The sequence below is a fragment of the Mauremys reevesii genome, linkage group 2, assembly GCF_016161935.1.
Source record: "Mauremys reevesii isolate NIE-2019 linkage group 2, ASM1616193v1, whole genome shotgun sequence".
Taxonomy (NCBI): Eukaryota; Metazoa; Chordata; order Testudines; family Geoemydidae; genus Mauremys; species Mauremys reevesii.
Genome location: NC_052624.1, coordinates 207,797,608 through 207,820,651, shown reverse-complemented (window position 1 = coordinate 207,820,651; position 23,044 = coordinate 207,797,608). Strand labels below are relative to the sequence as shown.

The 23,044-nt window shown below is 41.3% G+C and overlaps 2 protein-coding genes across 5 annotated transcripts in view; one reads left to right on the top strand and one right to left on the bottom strand.

The window, feature by feature from the left end:
• NPC1 (NPC intracellular cholesterol transporter 1) overlaps positions 1 to 8,187 on the top strand; it is a 54,680-nt gene extending 46,493 nt beyond the window's left edge. The window contains exons 22-25 of the mRNA XM_039522351.1: positions 1,053 to 1,284; positions 3,377 to 3,490; positions 5,812 to 5,974; positions 6,781 to 8,187. Of these exons, the coding sequence (XP_039378285.1) occupies positions 1,053 to 1,284; positions 3,377 to 3,490; positions 5,812 to 5,974; positions 6,781 to 6,863 (592 nt within the window). The 3' untranslated portion in view covers positions 6,864 to 8,187. The remainder of the gene's footprint in view (positions 1 to 1,052; positions 1,285 to 3,376; positions 3,491 to 5,811; positions 5,975 to 6,780) is intronic.
• RMC1 (regulator of MON1-CCZ1) overlaps positions 1 to 23,044 on the bottom strand; it is a 41,067-nt gene that overhangs the window by 4,616 nt on the left and 13,407 nt on the right. The window contains exons 6-22 of one of the 4 annotated variants that reach the window (XM_039522352.1): positions 22,735 to 22,875; positions 20,971 to 21,074; positions 20,337 to 20,426; positions 20,146 to 20,251; positions 16,982 to 17,093; positions 15,285 to 15,329; positions 14,587 to 14,640; positions 12,723 to 12,851; positions 11,836 to 11,942; positions 11,120 to 11,239; positions 10,740 to 10,817; positions 10,022 to 10,126; positions 9,848 to 9,916; positions 9,429 to 9,663; positions 6,153 to 7,479; positions 3,361 to 3,529; positions 2,915 to 2,993 (exon numbers count right to left, since the gene is read on the bottom strand). In XM_039522352.1, the coding sequence (XP_039378286.1) occupies positions 7,400 to 7,479; positions 9,429 to 9,663; positions 9,848 to 9,916; positions 10,022 to 10,126; positions 10,740 to 10,817; positions 11,120 to 11,239; positions 11,836 to 11,942; positions 12,723 to 12,851; positions 14,587 to 14,640; positions 15,285 to 15,329; positions 16,982 to 17,093; positions 20,146 to 20,251; positions 20,337 to 20,426; positions 20,971 to 21,074; positions 22,735 to 22,875 (1,575 nt within the window). In that variant the 3' untranslated portion in view covers positions 2,915 to 2,993; positions 3,361 to 3,529; positions 6,153 to 7,399. Of the gene's footprint in view, positions 1 to 2,914; positions 2,994 to 3,360; positions 3,530 to 6,152; positions 7,480 to 9,428; positions 9,664 to 9,847; positions 9,917 to 10,021; positions 10,227 to 10,739; positions 10,818 to 11,119; positions 11,240 to 11,835; positions 11,943 to 12,722; positions 12,852 to 14,586; positions 14,641 to 15,284; positions 15,330 to 16,981; positions 17,094 to 20,145; positions 20,252 to 20,336; positions 20,427 to 20,970; positions 21,075 to 22,734; positions 22,876 to 23,044 lie in introns of those variants that run through there. The other 3 variants (XM_039522354.1, XM_039522355.1, XM_039522356.1) reach the window with 3 other exon arrangements.

The window sequence follows — 23,044 nt, the reverse complement described above, 5'->3', positions numbered from 1 at the left end:
CCATCATCTCTTCTGAGCCATATGTCCTCTGCTTTTCTTTTTCTTATCTGTATCTGTGGAAGGCTGAACAGCCATTCAGGAACTTGTGCAGGTCTTAAGGATTTTCCTTAGATGCCACTATTTCTTCATTTTACCTTCTGGTATTCCCCATCCTTTAAAACCCCTTGGTGTTTTATACTTAGTATACTGAACTTTGGAAAAGTTCAAGTGATTCAGTGCTCTAAATTCTTGCTGCTAATTGTTGCTGTCCACTTTCCTGACCCTCTTCCCTGATGCTTTTTCTAAACTATGAGGAATCTTCCCTCATTTTAAATTCCCTGTGTTTGTAAACAAACAAAAAGCCAACATTTAAATGCCCAGAAGAGAAATGTCTTGCTCCTCAGATCTCTTCAAAACAGCTGATGAAACTAAATTAGAATCAATATCTTGCAGTAAAACTTATTCCTCTGACTTTCTCCACCTTAAAAAAGCTTTAAAGAATATGAATGTCCTTAACAATATTAATGTTTCATGAAATTCAGTTTTTTAAGGTTTAGCCTATTATCTGTATTTGATATCTTCTTTGTTACTGCCTTGTTCCTAATTAAAAAAAAAAAAACACTTAAGAAAATAGTTCCCCAGGATTAAAAACTTTTTTTTTTTTTAGTCTGGTTCTTCTGACTACTCTATGGCTGTTTTCACTTAATGCTACAGTGCTTCAGTGTAGGCACTTAATACAGCGATGGAAGAGGTTCTTCTGTGGCTATAGCTAATCCAACTCCCTGAGAGGCAGTAGCTAGGTTGATGGAAGAATTCTTCTGTTGACCTACTGCTGTCACCCAGGGTTAGGTCATCTTAACTATCTCTCAGGGTGTGGATTTTCATGCACCTGAGAGAGAGAGTTATGCTGATGTAACTTTTTTTTCAATGTAGAGCAGCCCTTAGTCAAGAAAAAGAATAGATAGGGGTTTTCTACAAACCTCAATGACTCAAACACTTAGACCTATTTGGGAGATGATTCTTGGTGACCTAACCAAATGAATGGCTAATGACTGTCTCTCTTTTTTCCACAGTGTGTTTTACGTCTTCTATGAACAATATCTGACAATTGTGCATGACACCATCTTTAACCTCTGCGTGTCCCTGGGATCAATATTCTTGGTGACGACTGTGCTGCTTGGTTTTGAAGTGTGGGCTGCTGCGATGGTATCCATTACTATTGCTATGATACTAGCCAACATGTTTGGAATAATGTGGCTTTGGGGCATAAGCCTGAATGCTGTTTCACTGGTTAACCTTGTTATGGTAAGGGGTATGTGTGTTTGTGTGTGTGTTTAAAGGGGCTGTAATGTTCTCAGTGCAAAAGCAATGTACATAACTCCAGTCACAGATTTCAGTACATGCTATTTTGTACATCCTGACAATTGTAACATAATATGTTTTTTGTATAGAAAACTTGCTAAGGGCATGGCTACGCTAGAGTGTTTACAGTGGTGCACCACTATAAACTCTCTAATGTATCTGCTCTAAGCTGGCAGGAGAGCTCTCCTGTTGGCTTAACCATAGGCGCTGACTCCGTGGATGCTCCAGGGCAGGAGCACCCACGGGGGAAAAAAATTAGCGGGTGCTTAGCACCCACTGGCAGCCAACTTTCTCCCTTCCCCCCAGTGCCTCCCATCTGCTGTGGATCAGCTGTTCTGCAGTGTGCAGGAGGCACTGGGAGGGAGGAGGAGGTGGAACTGGGTGGGAAGGGGCAGGGGTGGGGCCTTGGGAAAGGGGTAGAGTGCCTGGAGCTGGGGGGCCGGGAGCTGTTGAGCACCCCTGGGGAAAGTTGAAGCAGGCGCCTGTGGACTTAACTACTCCAGCCCCCGTGAGCCGCAGAAGCTGTCAGCGGGAGACACAGCGCTGTCTGCGTTGGCACTTCTGTCAGTGTAACTTAGGTTGCTTGGGGTGACTTATTCACACCCTCGAGCAACATAAATTATGCTGATGTAAACTGCAGTGTAGACACAGCCTTTAACCTTTTCGCTGCTGTCGGAATAGGTCTATCTCTTATATTGTGCTTTAGAAATGCAAAGTCCCACATATGTACAAATACTGTTAGAAAGGTAATTGCACAGTGAGATGAGGTGTATAACCCATCTCTTTTACAGGCAGTGTGCATGCACAGGGAAGAACAGAGCTTGGTTGTATCTTCATTAACTTTTCCATCATTCCATTACAACTGATGCAACTTCCATCTATTGTAGCAGTAGTAAAAGCAGGCTGCATATCACATCATTTAGATCTGATCTTGTGTGTGCAGGCACATGCCATACTGTCTCTACACCATTAATCCTGCATGATGATTAAGGTTTTACCCAACTGATGCCTCTGCAGAATAGATCTGTGCACACTGGGAACACTACAGCTGCTGATCCAAGGGTAAAAGTGGCTGTGGCCAATCATACAGTAACATCACTAATATATAGGTTGTAGTGCAATGGAAGGGGAATGAGTAAAAAGCTAGGGTAGGCCTTGGAGAACCATTTCAGGACTCTAACCATGTGTTTTGAGGCTCCAGTTTTGTTTGCTTTCTGGTGACTGTTAGGAGATGCTCTTTTCAAGCCTGCTTTAAAGCAATTGGCCTAGTGCCAAACAGTGGCTGTTGTAAGAGAAATAGGTAGCAAATTAATGAAGGCCTCATGAAAACTTCTTGGCTTTGAGTGTCTTATAAGCAAGTGAGAACCAGACAGTCAAAAACTATATTTAAACACAGCTCATTTTCTGATGCTTAATGTCCTGTCCATGCTACAAAATGCTGCTGATGGAGTAAATTAGATGTACAGCTGAAGGAAGGATTTAAAAGCAAAAGATATGCACTTATGTAACCCTCAGAAGGAAAAAGTGCTTGTGAGGAGCACAATTCTGAATGACTTTATAAATGCAGACTTACCAATCTCCATTTGAATTTTTCATAATGCAATGTAGATATACATAAGGTCTCAGTGGGTTTTTATCTGCAAATATTGAACCTGTTTTTGGAGTGATATCAAAACACAGGATCAAAATGTCAAAGTTTGTTACATAAGAGAATGTTTGTACAGCAAGACCAGTTGTGTGTTTCTTTCCGCCCCGCAGTACAGCCAGTGATCCAGTCACTAGCCAGTTTCCTAAGGGTCAATACACTGGTGCTTTTTACATATTAACTGCATGGTTTTGTCACCAGAACCCCCTCTCAAAATTTGCCTTGAAATCTCCACGATCCCAGCTTAAAAAAAAAAAAAAAAAAAAGGACAAATTGTATATCTAGACTGGCATTGTGGATAGTAATTTATAGCCTCTTTGGTGCTTAATACATGGGGGCTGAAGTGAAAGCTTGGTGCCAAGAAATTAACTGACCTGTTCTTTCTTTCAGAGCTGTGGTATCTCGGTGGAGTTCTGCAGTCACGTCACAAGAGCATTCACTGTTAGTACCAAGGGTACCAGAGTAGAGCGTGCAGAAGAAGCACTCTCCCGCATGGGCAGTTCTGTAAGTGTTTGTTCCTTTGTAGTAATATGTTCCTTTTGTCTGTGTAGACAGAATGACTTAAATTCAAGTTCAGTGCATCCTATCATCACTGCAACTTAAATCAAGTAATACCTTGCTACTTAATACATGCTTAGGTTGTAGGATCAGCTTTGCCTGTCCTATATTGGGTGTCATTCTGCAATGGTTAACCTGCTGTTATAATGGCATCAGTCACAATTCCCCAGATGAGTTTAGATTTCTGTTATAGGCCTGAAAATAAGGTTTATAACTACTGATTGGTTTGATTTGATTGTAAATTGTGATGCTTAAAATTGATTATAAAACTGTCTAAAATTCATTTTTAAATCTGACTATTCAGTGTTAGGGGCATAGCCTGTAATTTTAAAAATGCTTGTGTAAATTTATTGGCTCAGGTGTTCAGCAGGCATTATAGAACTCCAAATTTCACAAACAGTTTCAGCTTCGACTTGTCTTAGACTCTCTTTAATGTAGTTAACCTTTGGTGCTTTCAACCAAAATTAGTTGGGGTATAGGCTAAAGCCTGAGTGAAGCTTGCATAGACTATTTGTTAGCTAACACATACTTTTTTGGGGTCTCTGTAGTTACTTGGGTGCTCAGCCACACTGCACAGCAATACCCGAGTGTGTGTCCTCGCAGGTGTTGCATTCCCCCACGTGTGTCACTAGGACTTCTGGGAGTATGGTTCTTAGTGCTGCAGTAAGCTGAGCTGCTGTGACTTTCCCAATGAATTGTGTTTGCATGCCCAGAAGGACAGAAGATTTCTAAGGGATTTGTCCTCTGATGCCTTCCCCACGGCACTAGAGTGGTTTATCCTGTATCCTCACTACAACCTGGGCAGGTTACCAGCCTGATTGCAAGCTTTACTTGGGCTTGAGAGAGACAGCTAGCCTGGGTTGGAAACATCAATGAAGTTGGGTCAGATGTCTGTGCGTGGATGGGAGCAGTATCTAAGAACGAACCTGATTTAAGAACCTGTAGTGAAGTAATCCCCACAGAATAACACATCTTCAAATCTCAGTGAAGACAAGGCCATTTTCAGTTTTTCCACCTGTTAGGATCCCCCTCTGGTTTACCTTGACTTGCTTTTTTTCTAAGGAAGATGCTCCCTGAATGGGAGCAGGGGCCTGTAGAGGCTTAAATATAATTAAAGCACATGATGCTCAAAATTAGATTAGAATCAACTGGCCAAGTCATGATTAAATGGAACCTTATTGTGGTGATCACACCATGTCACATTGGAAGGGGAAATGGTGGTTAGAAAACCTTTAAGCCAAGTCAAAATTCCCTCTTCTAGTTTTTTGTTTCTGTAACATCTAAATATAAAGTGAAATTACTAAGGCAGGGAGAGATGTGTAGTGTTATGGAGGATTCTTTAGCAAGTGGGACGCCTAGTAGACTGATTAACTTGATCTCATTTCCTTTTTTGATTATATGCTACCCTCTTTTGAATTATACTTATTTTAGCTATATCCCTACTATCCTTCCTCTAGTGCAGGGGTGGGCAAACTTTTTGGCCCGAGGGCCACATCTGGGCATGGAACTTATATGGTGGGCCATGAATGCTCACGAAATTGGGGTACGGGCTCTGGGGTTGGTCCAGAAATGAGTTCAGGGTGAGGGAGGGGGCTCCAGGGTGGGGCTGAGGATAGGTATTTGGGGTACAGGGGGGGGCTCTGGGCTGGAACTAAGTTGTTTGGAGGGCAGGAGGGGGCTCAGGGTGGGGGTTGCAGCATGTGGGGGGGCTTAGGGGTGCAGACTCTGGGCAGTGCTTACCTCAAGCAGCTCCCAGAAGCAGTGGCATATCCCCCCTCCGGCTTCTTTGTGGAGGTGCGGCCAGGCAACTCTGCATGCTGCCCTGTCTGCAGGCACTGCCTCTTCCCACCCGCACCACTCCCATTGGCCATGTTCCTGGGCAATGGGAGCTGCAGAGCTTGGGGGTGGGGCACTGTGTGGAGCCCCCTATGCATAGGAGCTGGAGGGGGGAACATGCTGGCTGCTTCCCGGGAGCTGTGTGGAGCAGGGCAAGCTCCTGCTCCCTGATAGGAGCTTGAGGGCCGGATTAAAAGGTCAGACAGTCCAGATGTGGCCTGTAGTTTGCCCACTGCTGCTCTATTGAGTTAGATTTAACCCTGCTCTATGCCGTATAAGGGATGATGGTACTTTCAAGGAATATTGCAATATTTAAACTTGCAGAATGGGGTATGTATTCATTCTCACTGGTTTGCTATTGAATAAGCGAGTTCCGGGACACCATGTCATTTTGTATGAAATCACTTATTTTTAACTTCTTCTATTACTAGGTTTTCAGTGGCATCACTCTGACAAAATTTGGAGGAATTGTAGTGTTGTTCTTCTCCAAATCCCACATCTTTCAGATCTTCTACTTCAGGATGTATCTAGCCATGGTGGTGCTTGGAGCTACCCATGGATTAATATTTCTTCCTGTTATGCTTAGTTATATAGGTAAGAATACACTTGACTGCTAAAGATGGATTTTAAAATTAGTCTCTCCTTCAAATTATCCCTTTCATTCAGGATAGGAGTCAGCAACTGTATGCCTATATAAACTGTCTTTAAACAGCTAGGGATAACTGGTATAGTTACTTCAGATACATTGGATCACCTATTGTGACCCACTTACCGTTTAGTTTGTAGTAATTTGGTAGTGTTAAAGTAGAGCTGTTTACATCAGACTTTCCATCCCTTTTCAGTAGTCTATAGTTGCACACCTTGTTGGTAGCATTCCTGGAGTGCTACCAATTTCAGTGATTTGTCGCCTGAGTCTCCCTTCTCAAGCCCTCAGTACAGTATCCTTTCCATCTTTAAGTGAGTCGTCATCTACTGCACTGTGAGTACAGAAATGTTGACAAAGAGCTGTGTCATAAGTTAACAGCTGTTAAATGAAAAACGCTTAATTCTGCTTCCCCCTTTCACCCATTTAGAAAGGGAAACCTCTCCACTCTGTGCTTTTCTACATCACTTGTATTATGAAAGTATATTACCGGTAGTGGGTCATTAGCAGTTGTGCTGTATACAAAATAATTTAATCCTCAAAGTTAATGTTTTGGCATATTGATTTTAGTGTTAAGAAGGAATGTTTAAGTGAGGAGATCTTAACTACTTAAAGGAATACTTTTCAGGAAAGCTGTATTTCCTTTAGAGGAAACATTTGCTAGAAAGTAGATAATGCACCAGTTCTGTTTTGCCTGACAATACTACCCACATTACTGAAGGAGGATTTCAGAATATAACTCTTTTCTTTTACTCAGGCCCATCAGTAAATAAAGCTAAAGCTCGTGCTGCACAAGAAAGATACAAAGGTACAGAACGAGAGAGACTCCTCTACTTCTAGCCCTTTTAACAGTATTCAGTGGACTTCATGAACTGTGGCTTAAGCCCCATTCAGCATAAGACTGAACTGCAGCAATGTTCTATGACTATCACACTGTAACCACTGGTTTAAACTTGTGCACCAATCCATCTACAGGCGAACAGCAGCTTTGGACATTGAAAGCTTTCAATCTCAGGAAATGCTACATGTGACTCATGGACTAGTATTACTAAAACTAGATGTATTAACAGGATCTCTATTTTAAGAGGCTGCATCTTTTTCTTTGAGAAATATAACAAGTTGAAAACCTTTTCCAGCAAGGTGACGTGTGTATGAGAATGGACTGCCAACCCACTGATGCTACTTTTAAATGCAACTCAATGCAACTTTTTGGCTCTATTTTTAGGGAAAAACAAGCCATCACTCTAGAGGTTGTGTAATATTTTTAGTAATATTTGCCACAATGGTCTATGTATACTTTATTATAAAATTTGTAGTTCAAAATCTCATTACTTAAATGCAATAAATTATACATTTTGTATGAAAACAGTACACTTTCAGAAAGTGGTAGGCTTCATAAGAGCCTGTTCTCCAAAAATCTGCTTGAAGAAGGTGACATGTTCTTCACAATGTTCTCCTGCAAGACAGGACAAAAGGTTTAGGTCTAATGTAATAGGATTTTGTGCTAAGACAGCTGGGGTGACATTCAAATTCAGAACAAAATGAACTGCACCAATAGTCGTGTTTAGCTTTTTCCTACATGGAAGTGGTTTTTGCTTTACTTATGTTTTTAGCTTTTTTCATTAGAAGCAGCTACTATTTTTAGAGTGAACTTCCATTTTAAGGCCTGTCAGCTGAATAGCCTTAAGTGGATATTTGCATCAGCTTCTTCTGTTTTTAATGGTGCTTTCACCTTGGTGAGACTGTGTAAAATCTGCAAGATCTGGGTATAGTTCTAGTAGGCTAGAGGCACATGCAGCACACATTTTGCAATAACTGGGAAGGGAAGTATTAAAGCAGTTAAATGGAAACTGATAGTACTTTGTTTTGGGTTTAGGTTGAGCGTGTTACCTTATGAGTCCAAAATTTTGTTATTCACTAATCCATAATTCCATCTCATGTTCAAGTGACTTCACACAAGAGGAATGAGACAGCAGGGATGGTGTAAGGCAATTTTTTTATGCAGTGGAGTTAAATTTCAAATAGCTTTAGGTTGATGATTGTTCACTTAACTAATTATTTTGAAAACTTCTGTATGCACACTTTTGTAAACTTGATATTGGGGGAAGGGCACTGAAGAGCTTAACTTAAATGTTTCTAATAAACTTAGCTGTTTGTTATATGTTGATGCGTACGTAACTTGGCTGTGTGTGCTGACAAAGAAAGCAACACATGAATGGGATACAGGGAATGTTTTGCTGAAGTTCTAAGCAGTAGCTGCTGTCTTAAGGGATGTCAAACAGGTGGAGCATCACCACTACTCAAGCTACAGTACAAGTGTGCCTGAGGCCCTGGGTGGTGAGCTGATGTGGCAATGTACCCCTACCTATCTTTAGTCCAGTGCTCTACTAGGGTTGGGAGGCACCCACTCAGCTGCAGTGTAGCCATAGTGGGTAAAACAGCCTGTTAATTTATAAAAAGGACAGTGTTTAACTCATTTCTTTGACTTATGGGGACACCCATTTAGGACTTGACTTCTGCCACTGATTCAAGTTACAAAATTATCTGCTAAATTATAAGTAGTGAATAGAAGTCATGACATCTGTCTTTTCAGGCCTCTTCATTCTTTGCCTTAAGGCAAACTGTCACTGGTTTTAAGCACCTGATGAAAGGCTGGTGTGAATCAGTCTCATAGTAACCTAAATCCTGCCAATGTTAGGAGCCAACTAGCACTACAGGAATGTGTACACTAGGAATGTTTTCTCCTCCTCCCCACAAGTAACTTTACTGTAGCCTGGGCAAGTTGAAGTTCTAGCACTTGGTGGTGGTCACGCTAATCAGCAAGGTAATGAAATCTTTAGCACATTTTCCTAGTGTAGTAGACAAGACCTAGAGCCTAGTCAGGCCCAACTGCTTAACAGGAATAAGCTAACACGCTCAAGAGCTCTAGTGAACACACACAGCTGTGATACTAATCAAGACATTACTCTGCCTTCTACATTGAAACTAAAGACTAGTGCTGGAAAACAACTTTACCTCATGTTAAGGTTAATAAAGTGCTTGTTACTAGAGCTTAGACACTTCATCTATAACTGGAATGATTTTATACATTATAGGGGTAAGGCAGACCACCACTACTACTTGGAGTATCTGTACATGCTGCAAGTTAGAACCATGGCCCAGAAAGCTCTCAGAGGGAGAGATGCAATAGCTTTTACAGCCAACATTGACCCTGTTAATTAAGGGCATGCCATTTCCAGCCCCCTTCAGTCAAACCAGGAGATGTTAGCACAAACATTATAGTTGTCTGGCTCAAGGAGGGAAGTGAGGGTAATCTTCAGTAACTAGGACTGAACCAGCAGCCACTGCTAAGTGGACCACATGGTATAAAATGTCTGACTTTCTTTAATGTAACTATCCTTTTACCTGGGGTGAAGTTAGGGTTCCCTCGTAGCCTCTGATTTCTTTGTTCAAAGAACCTGAATATGGTATAAAAAAGCATGTTGTCATCTGCCTGCTTTGCTGCATCAAGGAACTTGCGGGCAGAAATGCTGTCATGTCCTCCAACACCCCTGATGAATCGCAAGGCAGCCAGCACCTGGTGCTTGGACAATAGAACCTCTACTATTTCATCGTTTGCTGTCGAAAGTCTCTGCAAAGCCAAGTAACAAGACAAAATTAAAGCCATAAAGCAATTATATTAATACTGCAGAAAGTCAAATAATATTGTAATACAGCCACCTCTCCTCTATACTGTCTGATCAGGTAAAATACAGTAGGGTTTTCATGCCTGCTATCTACCTGTGACATGTTTGAAGCATATTTGTTTACACATTGATTCTTACCTTTAACATGTCCAGAGACAACTGATGTGCAGGGGGATAAATGCTCTCGAGAGACAACAGCAGACAGGCCTGAACAGTAACAGACCAACTTTAATAATACTGTTTCAAAAGTTAAAGTATTACCCTTAATTAATCTTAAAACAGCTGTCACGGAATCCATATTAACATACATACCAATGGCTTTGAGTCACTTAGCACATGGTACTGCAGGAACTGATGAAGCATGTAGAACAGGTTGTGCTGAACAAGCGTTTTAATGACCAGTTCATATAGATAATGCTGAGGATGCAAGAGACAGGGAAAGAAACTCTAAAGCAGTTTGACTCAATATCAAGTCTTCAGTTGTTTGATGAGTTTCAAGATTTTCTAGAAGGTGGAACTGAATAAGATTTTAGTTAGAAGCATACATAAGACTTCCAGTTTGAGTAGTAGCTTTTCCCTATTCCCAGTTAAATGTAAGCAGTGTGGCTCAATGAAGTTTCTTCCATTTTTTATTCTGTTGCTCAAATAATTAGACTAAGGTTGCCAGCTTTAGTAGCCAATAGAGATGGTTCATTTATCTTTCACAGCAGGCTTCTGGTTGGTATGTGGGTGCTGAAATTGTACTGAAAGCAACCTTAGAAGCACAGTGATGTAAGTTTCAGGTAGCCGGTTAGAGACTGGACCCTTCACCTTAAGGCCAAGCTGCTGCCAAGGCTTGCTGATTCTTCCTTTCCTGCTTTTTGAAAATCTGGACTGTATTTTGAACGGATAGCTAGAACCCAGAGATACTGCTCATCTCCCACCTCTACTATTGTAACAAGGCCCATACTATCCCCCTCCCATTCTCCAGGAAACAGGATTTAAAAGCATAAGCACGCACTGCCCCTTATTGCTGTTTGAGGAACTTTACCTGAACTGCAATCTGGAACTGGTTAAGAGAGCGAATGTATTCCATCAAGACTGCTATAGTGAACTTGTGAGGCGCTTCCTATGCAGCAAGCAGAAAAATTATGGTAGTTAACATCCTGAAGTGGCAACCTGTATACTGGTTAATGGCTTAGATTAGCACCAGATTCTCACATCAAGTACTGGCAGAAGTTACTGAATTTTGATATTCAACTAGTCTGTTACCAAAGACAGCTTGTGTCCTTCAGAAGAATTGTAGTGAGTATCACCAGTCTTTCTGTAGTTCCACGTACCCTACCCTCCTCTTAGGAAAATTTCCCTGTCTAGCACTATCAGTTTTTTGCACTTGATTCACTCACACGTACAAGTTGTTTTTTTACTAACCTTCTTTTCAATAAACACTGACAGAACATGCGTGTACATGTCAGACTGGTCAATAACTGCTTGGGTACGGACTGGTCGTTTCAGAGGGGGATTGCCTCGGCTCTGGCCTGTTTCTACCACCTACAACAAGGCAGAGGGAAGACGAACAGTCTCATTAACAGGAAGCTATTCTGTACTGAGTAGGCTTTATGTACACAGGGCTAAGTAATCTAGTATACGTTAGCCTTAGATCAGACCACTAACTTTGCTCGAAAGGGAACATGCTGTTTAACTTTTACTCTTACTGTAAAATGAAAAATCTTCAGCTTTATTCAGTAAGTCAAGTTTTGGTAGGGCTTAGTTCTATACAAGCTAGCCCATAATATATATTAAATACAATGCAGAATGGTGCTTCAGTGCAGTGTACGTTATTCCCAGTGGTAGCTGGCTACTCAATAGTTCCACTAGAAATACTCAAGTTAGGTGCAACCTAAAAAACTGATGTGTTCTAAATATTTCAACCAAAGTCAGAAGATTCAAATTCATGGTTCTGCAACAGTATATATAAGAGAAGAACAGCTATGATGCTGTGAAGTTGAAGTTCTGTACACATGCAAGGGGGGAGATGCACTTGCTGTGGCTAACTGACTTCAGTTTTCATCTCTGTGATGAAAACCATAAGGGTTAGTATTTTTTTAAATTCATTGTCTAAATAGCCACTGATGCAGATTACTTACCATGGTATAACTCTGCTCTGCTTCCAAGTACTTTTTATACTCATGATTGAGTTTGTCAAAAACAGTGGCAATCACAGCCAACGTTCCCCTGTCTGGTTCACTTAACACTGAAAGACAATAGCCATAAAAGACAAGATACTGATAAAATAGTCTGTCCCTTGCTAGTGAAGTATATACTCCAGTAATGTTTTACCACAGACTCTTTACAAGGTGTTACATTCAGGAAATGCTCTTAACCACAGCAGAGTAGGTCAACTGACCCATGAACATCCTAAATTCCAGTTTCCCTTTACACTAAGGGTATGTCTGCTCTATGGGCGGTACAGCTGCACCTATGCCACTGAAGCACCTGTAGCATAGACACTTTTCACATCAACAAGATGTTTTTCTGTATGTGTAACCATGTCTACACTGGAGGTTAACTATGGCATTCAGGTGTGTCAACATGGCTAGATATAACCGTTAAGTGTAGACTATGGTAAGCGCTATGCTTAACTGGAATGCAAATGCCTTTTGCTAGGACATGAAGTTTCATTTGGTGAAATCAAGAATTGGTTCAAAGAAGGAACCAGACTCATCTTACATTTTCAAGCATGTGCACACACAATAGCCCTCAGAAATGATTTCCTGGGAGATATTCAAAAGCAACATGGCTTAGATATTGTTGGCAGCATAAGCAACATCACTGATGAGAAACTATATTTAGAATGTGGTACAGTCACTGGTACACAGAATGCTCCCCTATTTTAGTCCCTGGTAGTTCACAAAATAAGATACTGAGTTCAAGGCAACGGAGAACTAGACTTGAATGAGGACAGTGTAGGAAGACACCTAAAATGCTTCCAAGAATGAGATGGAGACACGCAATCAGTAAGAGCAAGACTTACTCTGAGAACACACAGAGAGGATAACCATTTTGCATTCCTTCCTCTGGAGAAGAAAATCCATTAGCTTTCCTTTATCTGGCAAGAGGTTAACCACAGGCTCAAGTTTCACCTCGAGATTCCAGAGATAACCTAGATTTGAGAGAGCCAACCATCAAGCCTTATTAAAAATATTAACTAAAACAAAACTACTTACACAACTAGTGAGGGCCACTTAAGTTTTGACTTAACACATGAAAAGTCATAAGATGACAGTCTTCCATACCCATACAAGTTATTTTACACTTAGGCCTCATCTACACTACAAAGTTTCGTCAGCAAAAGTTATGCCACTTTAATTAAAGCACTTCAATTAAAAATCACTGTTGCATGTCCACACTAGCAGCTGTTGCATTGACACAGAGAGAAGTACACTCTGGTAGCTATCCCACTGTGCAACTGGCCGCAAGGTGCTTTGGGAAGGCTTCATGGGGCAGGTACAGTGTCACATGATGCAGATTTCTCAATCCTACCATTCCATGGGAATCCTAGTAGACTGTCAGCTGCTCTTCAACTGAAAGGGGAGGGGGAGAAGAAGGAGAGTGGTGTGTCTGGGGTGCTGGATACAGCAGGCTGACCAACGGATCCTGAGGCAGAGAGAGGGACAGACACACACCATCAGCCCCTGGCTCTGCTCGGCACAGCAGTCTCTCCTGAAGCAGCCTGCTCTGCCTGCCTATGGTTCTGAGATTCCCTTCAAGTTCTTCCTGAGCTGATGGGAGCAGCGCTGTGAGCTCTCTGTGCTGAGGAATGTCAAAACAGCAGTCCTGTCCCCTTTCCCTCCTTCCCGCTCTCTGCAGACTCAGGGCTGTGTTCCCAGTGCAGGGCAGAACAGGAACATTCCTCCTTAATGGTTAGTTCCCAGAGCAGAATGCTCAGCTGTTAGATACTTCCCAGAGCTTTGAAAGGGGAGGGGCACATGCTTGCAGGGCAGCAGAGATCAAAACAGTGAGCAGAGCAGCCACAGCAGGCATTGTGGGATACTGGTGGAAGACGCTTATGTAGACAAAACAAACAACCAAGTCTACACTGATTCTTTGTCACTAACTTTGCCAGAAAAAGCTCTATGCCTCTCACTGAAGTGGTTTGGTTTTGTCAGCAAAGCAGCAGAGTTTTGCTGCCAAAAATAGCTTTGTAGTGTGTACACCTCCTGTTTTGTCGGCAGCTTTTGCCAACAAAACTTTGTAGTGTAGACGAGGCCTTAGTTTCTCCCATTCTGCCTCTTGTTAAGAGGTATCCAAAATAGTTTCATTACTTAAGTGACAAGCATGTAATCACCTTCAGTTATGCTTCATTAACCCTGATGTCCATTAGTGAGATTCACATTGGTTACTTCCATTTAGACCAATGGTTCCCAAAGTGGGATCCCTGAACTTGTGGAGTTCCACCATGGATCCATCCCTTGAGCCAGCGTACTGCAGCAAGTACTTTTGCCACATGGAGGATGCCATTTTGTTCTTGCATGCACAGTGCATGAGAGGTCACCCTGGTGGGGGCATTCTTACTTTGATACAGTTTAATGGTTGTAATAAATAAATAACCTCTAATAATTGCAGACTGTTTACTTTTGGTTCTGTTGAGTCTTATTTTAATTGCAAAAATATATTTTTAAATAAACATAGCCAATAGAACAACAACATGAAACTTCTATATCACAAATGAAAGGGGTCCAGAAAATTTAGGCAGAAGACAAAAGGGTCCTTGGTGGAAAAAAGTTTGGGAACCACTGATTTAGACTATTAAAAAGCTAATGGGACTGGAATTAGAAGGATAAAGGTGCTGTACTTAAATCTAAAAATTAATGGGAAACTTATCACATCCAATTTACCTTCACTTGCGCTGATTATAATATCAGGCTGAAAGACAATCCAGGAGGAGGAATCTAAATGTTAAAGAAAATTCTTAAGAAATAAAACACCAGCCCTACTTTTGATACTAGCATATCTGTTTATAAAACCACTCATCTCATATTAGCATTAGCTTAAATAAAATAAGCCCCCAGAAGTTGCTGATTAGGACCAAATTCAAGCAGCCTCATTCAGATCTCCAACATTGTCCCCTTTGTTGTTTATCATCCCTTATGAACCAGTCACAAGATGATTTCCTCATTTCCCTATGACATTTCAGCTGAATACATTAAAGGAATTTCATTCCTAGACCTCTTAACATTAACACACATTTTGATTCTGTATTGCAACTATAGCACACTTTTGCTTTCAAAAGCTTTATTCCACCATTTAATTCTCAGAGAAGCCTTATCTGAAATGAGAGACTATGAACCCCACAATGCTATCGTAGTCACATTAGAGTGGGACTACATTTCAAATATTTTGTTCTAATATTCCAGTACTCCATTCTTTCATCAAAAAGCTACCAACAGACTTGTCTAACAGGCAAGAAAGAACAAATATTTGATTCCCCCTTTTCACTTTATTTCTAATAGCAGAAATGCTCTAAATTTGCAGGTGCATAGAGAAACTATTACATCTGGACAAAGTTCCAGAATAAAATAGAACCAAAGGATACAGAGTTTACATGGAACAGGAGACTGATTAGTCACGGAGGCTGGACCTGCACATGGAGGGAAAAGTTAACATCTGAAACAAAGAAAAACAAGTTCCAGGACAGACGGATTTCTCCAGCTGCCATGAGCAGGTAAGGTTTATTAGCTGATTAGTGTACACATTCTTTGTTATGCAAGAAATTAACCATCTGTTTTCCCTGTCAAGATGCGGTATCTCAGTTTTTAGTTAAGTGTGAATTGTTACACGTTTTCTTTTGTCACCTTGTGTTGTGTTGAAATCATAACTTGCCACTTCTGTTGCAAAAAGTCTTTTAACCATATACACTTAAGTAGCTTGTTGCTTTGATGTAGCTGTATGAACAAGAAGCTACGTATTACTGTTAACTGACTGCAGAACTTGTTGCCTCTTGAGAGGCTCTGTGCTCCTTCTGCCTCCCCACTTATTTCTCAAATTTAAAGCTACTCATTAGTGTGGGTGTTATGATTTCAACACAACACATAAGTATTCCACAACTCAGTTAAAAAGAAAAAACATGCCATAACCCATCCTAACACAATAAAAATAATGCTGCTCAGTTTGCTAGATACTGCATGCAAACACATTATTGTATTTTTAGTTCCTCAAAAAAATGGACAGTGGTTTTTACATTCTGAAATTAAGCAATCCTGTTTGTTACACAATATTATTTGTGAAGTAGTTACATATATACCCGCAAAACACATACACCAATTGACAAATCACATCTTCCAGAATCACTATTTCCATTGTGACTTCAGAGAAAAGAACAGGCCAGAATTAAACTCTTTAAAGTGGAAGATCCCATCTCAGACAAAATATATACAAGAGCCTCTAGTCCAGTCTAACATAGCCACTGTGCGCTACACTGCTTGTAGAATTGTAACTGTGGTGCTACTGTATCTGACCCAGGGGTGAGCATCCCAGTGCAGGAAGGATCTTCAGGTGGTGCAGAATTTGTGCAAGTAGATGTTTCTATTCCACCCACGGCTAGTGTAAGGGGCCTGGATATTGCTGTGTTGATCCTCTGCCATCCTTTCAGCACCGGGAGGCTGTTAGCAACTACAGCAAATTACAGAAGCCCTCAGGTTGCTCTAATGTATGCCTAGGGACCAACCCTGCTACACACAGCAGTTCCAGAATTGGGGGAGTGCAAAGGTGTGCTTTACACCACCACAGCTGTATGGTAGGAGAGACACTGTTAAAGTAACAAGTCAGTACTTTAATTTTATATATGCGAACATTTCACTGGCACTGAACACAACTCCCACACCCCACTTAAATTTTACCTCAAGGTACGATGGTAGGTGAATAAGTATCTATTTTAAGGAGTAATTGTTACTTTTGTGCATTTTAAATCACAGTGTAAGCATAAGAGGAGAGGAAGGGTGATCCAGTGATTAGGACGTTCAGCTGGGGCTCAGAAGACTGGGTTCAAGTCCTTGCATTGCCATAGACGTCCTGAGTGACTCTGGACAAATCACTTACCCTCTGTGCCTTGTACCCTATCTCACTCCACCTCCTAAGATAGGGAATAATAGCACTTCCCTACCTCACAGTGTTGTGAGGAAAAATACACTGAAGCCTGTGAGGCACTTAGATACTATGCTGATTGGGGTTGTATATGTACCTAGGATTGAAAAACATGTTCACTGTGTTTAAGTGCCATGTAATAAATTTTACCTGCCACAGGGATCTGATAGGGCTGTATCGATCGAGCTGGAAGAACAAGTTGATGAAGGGTAATGGTCCCATCAAATTCTCCTTTTAGTTTGATATCAAATATTACAGATGTCTAAAATTGAAAAGAAAGTGCCCCTCATTTTTCATGTCCATGAGAAGATATTCACCAATTACAAGAGCACATCTCAAGTTATTCATGTTCAAATGCTTTTGCATTTATTTCATCCTCTGCTCTTGTAATAAATAAATCATGTTACTTCACTTGGTTTATAGGTTTTTCAAAATTATCAGAAGTATATTTTCCTCAAAATTATTATAGACTCATGTAATGTCTCAAGACTTCCACAAACTTTAAAGCCAGGTTTGAATTTTGTTAATATTAGCTAAAAAACACAGATGGTGTGATTTTGCCACAAGTACAGTGTGTTCTCTGTGGGAGACCTGTTATTAGAGAGATCTCACACTTTGCATTACAGGGACTCCATGGCAAATTTAAAATTAATGGCATGTAACCTATTCACATTGTGTACTGTCTGTCTTCTGCATGTATACACGAGCACTTGCTGCTTGACCCAGCTAGTACTGGAGAATAAACATATTGTACAAAATGTTAAATTAACATACAGCACTAAAACTACAATTAAAACCCCTGCTCTGCAACATCTACTAACGGGGCATATTATCCAAACTCTTAAGCTGCCTGGAAGGAGTTCATTTAGGAGACAAAAGCCTTTTGTGCAAGTAAAGATCTAGCCACCATCTATGCAGTCCTTCATCACAGACAGATTAACTATTGAGGCTCCAATCTTGCAAGACCTCTGCTTTCAAGGGGACTATATGTGCATAAGATTAAACATTTGCCTAGGAGTTTTTGCAGGACTGGGGCACTATGTTATTAAAAGTTAGCCTCAATGCAACATTAAGGTTGGGAAGTCAGACACTCAAGTGCCAGGAAGTTCCCAATGTTAAGAATTTAATGCTCAACCTTAACTCAGGCCCCTTTTGCAGATGCCTTAGAACAGTGGTTTTCAAACTTTTTTTCTGAGGACCCAGTTGAAGAAAATTGTTGATGCCCGCAATCCAGTGGAGCTGGGGATGAGGGGGTTGGGGCGTGGGAGGGGGCTCTGGGCTGGGGCAGGAGGTTGGGTGCGGAAGGGGGTCAGGGCTCTGGGGGTGCAGGCTCTGGGGTGGGGCTGGAGAGGAGGGGTTTGGGGTGCAGGAAGGGGTTCTGGGCTGGGGGGGAGGGCTCAGAGCTGGGGCAGGGGATTGGGACACGGGCTTACCTCCGGCAGCTCCTGGTCAGCGGCACAGCCGGGGTGCAGAGGCAGGATTTCCATCTGTCCTGGCACCGCAGACCACGCTGTGCCCCGGAAGCAGCCAGCAGCAGGTCTGGCTCGTAGGTGGAGGCGTGCAAGTGACTCCATGCAGCTCTCGCCCGCGGGCACCGCCCCACCAGCCAATGGGAATGTGGAGCCACTGCTCAGGCAGTGCGCGGAGCCCCATGGCCCCCATGCCTAAAAGCTGGACCTGCTGCTGGCCCCTTCCATGGCACAGCGCGGTGTCGTAACAGGTAGGCACTAGCTTGCCTTAGCTGGGCAGCACCGCCGACAGGACTTTTAACATCCCGGTCGGCGGTGCTGACCAGAGCTGATAGCGTCCATGGGTGCGGAGCAAAACAACCCAGTGCCTTACATGCCGTGACCCAGAACTGGGTCGCGACCTAAACTTTGAAAAACACTGCCTTAAAAGACTCATTCTCTCTACTTCAGTCAAATACTATGAAGTAATTAAAAAACCTACATTAGTATCAACGTCTTTTGGTTTACTTTAGGATTACATAGCTAATGCTCAAAAAATTTAGGGAGTAGTTAAGGCTCCAATGGGAACATTAGTTAAGCATATTGCACATCCTGTATATTTTATAGCATGCATTTTATGCTAAACAGTACTGAAATTGTGTTTCAATGAGACATTTACAACTTCTCATGTAAATTGTTCCAGCAACTGCCAGAGCAGCAGCAGCCTAGTCAAGCTTCTAGATCTTGTCAGTGAGAATGTACAGTGATGATGAAGGTAGGGACAGGATTTTATTAGGCTCTGGGGCAAGTATATCACTTTGCTTCTCATCACAAGCAACCTTCAATTGTTTTTCCTCCCAAAACCAAGCAAGGTGTGTAATGAGGACTATGGGAGAGATTTTCAAGGCACAAAGGGCAGTTTGGCACCAACTCCTATTCAGTAGGAGGTGGCCATCTAATTGCCCTTTGATAATCTTCTCCTGTACATCCATGGGGAGTTTTAAACCTCAGCCATTTTTGCTACAGCTTTGTAGAAAAGGTGTGTTTTATTAAAACACAACAGGGAAGTAGTTTTGCCATTCTTCTATAACTCAAAAATATACAGAAAGATTTTGCTCAAATTTTCCTCAAAAATAAGCATCACTTTTGAAGCAAGAGATAGGAAGACTGCCTCCAAAAAGGTGAATCTTTTGGAGAGTCAAGACCATGAAAATGACGGTTCTAGAATGGTAACTGTTTTGCCATCTGAATAGTAGTAGGCATTACTCTACATCCACTATACTACAAAATAAAATTTGTTATACTGGCTTAGTTGCATCCTATAAACACATGCCCCCGGCCCAAAACAGAGAGATGGAAAAGTTCTTTTGTACACTATTATTTTCTCCCCATACGTGGCTTTTTAAGATCTGTTTGAGACTTAAAAATCAAGATCAGTTTCTAGCTGCAACCATTTGAGTTATTAGAATACAGTTTCTAATCATTAGAGGGAGACAGGGCTTTCAATGGCTGAACCAGCTTTGCTCCAGCTGTAGACATAGAAACCTTTAGGCTGAGAGAAGCAGACAGTTTTATGCCCCCCCAACATTTTTTTTTTTTTTTTGGAGAGAGAGAAATGAGAAACTGAAAAGAAGATAGATCTAAATTATGATTTTCATTCTAACGCATTACAAATAGGAGTGGGATTTTTTCCCCTGTAAATTACAAATTTGGGCCCTGATCCTGAAAACACTGACACATATCCTTAGCTTTACTTGGAAAGACTAAGCACATGCAAAAGTATTTGAAGGAACAGGCCCATTGCCTCCAGAAAATCTAGCACAAACTTTAAAGACAAGGTATAAATAATTTGTAGGCAGATCATACCTCAGTGTCCTGATGATGAACTACCACCAAGTTATCTACAACATTCAATGCAAACTTCCCTGTCCTGTTCAACTTTAATATATGCATCTTCTTACAGGAGCTTTCCCTATGAAAACATTAACATCAGAGATAAGAGGCATTGATCAGCAAGGTCATTTATATCTAAAAATAAAAACCAAAACACAACTTACCTTGGTAAATGATAAAGGACAACTTCTGCTCCGGCACTATTGGAAGTCCTTGAATGATGCCTCAGATAGAGAACATAAAGCTGCCCATATCTAACAAAACAACATGATTAAAATGTTATTCTTCAAATAAATGAATATACTAGCAGAAAAACTGCACCTAGGAGACCCTTTCTGCAATGAAGACAGCAAGTTATCCTATTACTGCAGTGTCTGACCAGTCTGCCATGGTCACATTGCTTCCCCCTCACAAAACAACTCACATGAAGTTACACATAAGTCAGGTTGCTTACAGAATCTAAATTAGGTGACAAATATCTATCATTCAGGCCAGCTCTGTCCATACAAGATTATTCTCTATTGTACATTTACCAGCCTTTTGTAATGTTTAGTTTTACATCTCTCAAGTGACAGAGACTCATCCACTTCCTAATCAGTTCAATCTTTTTATAAGATTTCTTTAGGCTCCTTTACGTTCAGTCCAGTACCAAGCACTTTAACAATACTTTATCATAAGATAAAAAGCAGACAAGTATTTTACCATCACTGGACTGTACCCTCCTCTCTGGACCTCCACTACAAAAGCTGTCAATACCCTTTAAATGAAGGAAAAGACCGATTATTCAGTGGTACGTACATTGTAGCCATAGCAATATCTCTTTCAGAAAGGCTGAGTTTGGAGGACTTGGGTGCTGCAGGCAATTCAATTTCAAACTTTGATAATTTTGACATTGTTCCTCCCTGTTTAAAAAAAAAAAAGTTTCAGTCTGTCAGGTCTAATCTAGAAATAGTTTCTTCTTCCCTTTCTATGAAGGCCTGTGATAATATGAATGGCACCCACTAGTTGTGAAAAGAGGCGATACTGTTTCAAAAAGAAGAGGCGCTTTTAGGCGCATTTATTTACTACTATTTGTAGTGTAGCCCCATCCCTGTTTTGGTAGGCACTGTACGAACAGCAGAGTTATTACTTTAACATTCTACTGCGCCAGTTTCAGTGAATGAGGTCTTAGGGTTCCCTTTCAGATTAATTAAACTAATACAAGAATCTATAGTCAAACCCATTTCCAGTTGAGTCTGGAATTCGAGACCAGAATGGCCTGATTTTCAGAGGAGCTGACCACCCAAATAGGCACTCAGCCTCTTTGGGGTGGGGGTAGAAGCCTTACATTGATCATGGAATTTTTTTTTTTTTTTTTACACAACTGATCTCTCCTGAAAAATTTATTTCAAATTTTGTATCTTCAAAGGTCTCTTGAGGAAGTTATAACAATATTAACATTTTAACTGAAAAGTTGAAAAAAATCAGTGGGTACCTATTAGTCAGCAAGGTCCTTGGCAAGACACTGATCAGAAGCCCATGCCTTCACCCCACAATCTGCTGGGAAGATGCCAAGACTCTTGGCACACTGCTGTCCCAGGATCCTGCTTGGGGGCTTCTTTCAAGTAAACTGGAGCCAGTAGGCATGATACATGGGAAACCCCCATTTTACCTCCTCCCTCTGACAGCTGGAAGGAAGGAGTGTGCTCCCTTCACCCCACTCAAAGACTTCTGCTTCTTTGGAGATGGGGAGGGAGGGAAGAAAGGAGTGCAGTTCTACTCCCTAGGGAATCCCCCTCTCCCAGGAATATTTTCAGTATCCAGTTGCTGAACTCAGAGTCATAGCTTTCCTCAAGCCACAGCAGCGTGAAACAGGTCTGATTCTTGTCAGACTGAAATGCTGCCCAAAGGGTTTGAAACACCAGCTGCAGAACTAACACAAATCTTTTCAGTACCATTAGTGATGCTTGGGAACAACTACGCAGTTGTCTCCGCAGGCTCAAGAAGAGAACAATGTATTCATTCACATTTGGAAGGTTACAGTTACAAGCAAGAGTACTAGAAACTTAGTTTTTCCTTTCAATGAAAGATCACCTTCTGCAGAAACTGAAGGTTTAGGCTACTACAGTTGCTACTGGGGTTGGATTTTAGAGTTGTGTTTAAATGTATTTTACTGAAAGGGTAATTTCTGGAAAGATAATCCTTTACCAAGTCACTGGGCCACCAAAATGTATGTATCATGGATTTTGCTTTTGCTGCATTATTCCTCTAATGTCAGCTATCCAGCATCATCTTGACTCACCTCCCCATGAAGGCAGATCTATCTAGTGTTAGAGTGTCTCCCAAGTATTTACAAATAGAAATCTTTTCCTTCTCTACTCATAGAGAGAGACTGGCATGTAGGTTTTCATTTTGTCTGCGTTTTTGTTTTGTATGAGGGACTGGACCCATTACACATCTAGGAGGAAACTAAAAATAGAAAAGACCAATGGGGGATGAAGGGAGGAGGAAAGGGGGAGGGGACAGTCACCTGAAAAACCCAATGTATCAAACAAAATTCAAGATTGGGAATGTGTCCCTTACCTTGAAATAGAATGGCTGGAGAACATTGCCGAGGACTGTAGTCGACAGTAGAATGACAGAACTCTCCGGGCAATACATGTACCAGTTTACATTGATATTCTGATTTTTTACCAGTTTCAAACTTCGCTTCTCTGGTAATACCTGGAGACACAAAGTAATAGCACCTTTACTATTCCAGTAGCGGCTAGCGGCCGCGCCGTGTTAGGTGCCCTACCAGGATGGATAAATATTGATGATTTTTTAAATAAAAATAGATTTAGATATATTTTTCTTTTTAAAAATAAATCTTTTTCAATTTTAAATTATGATA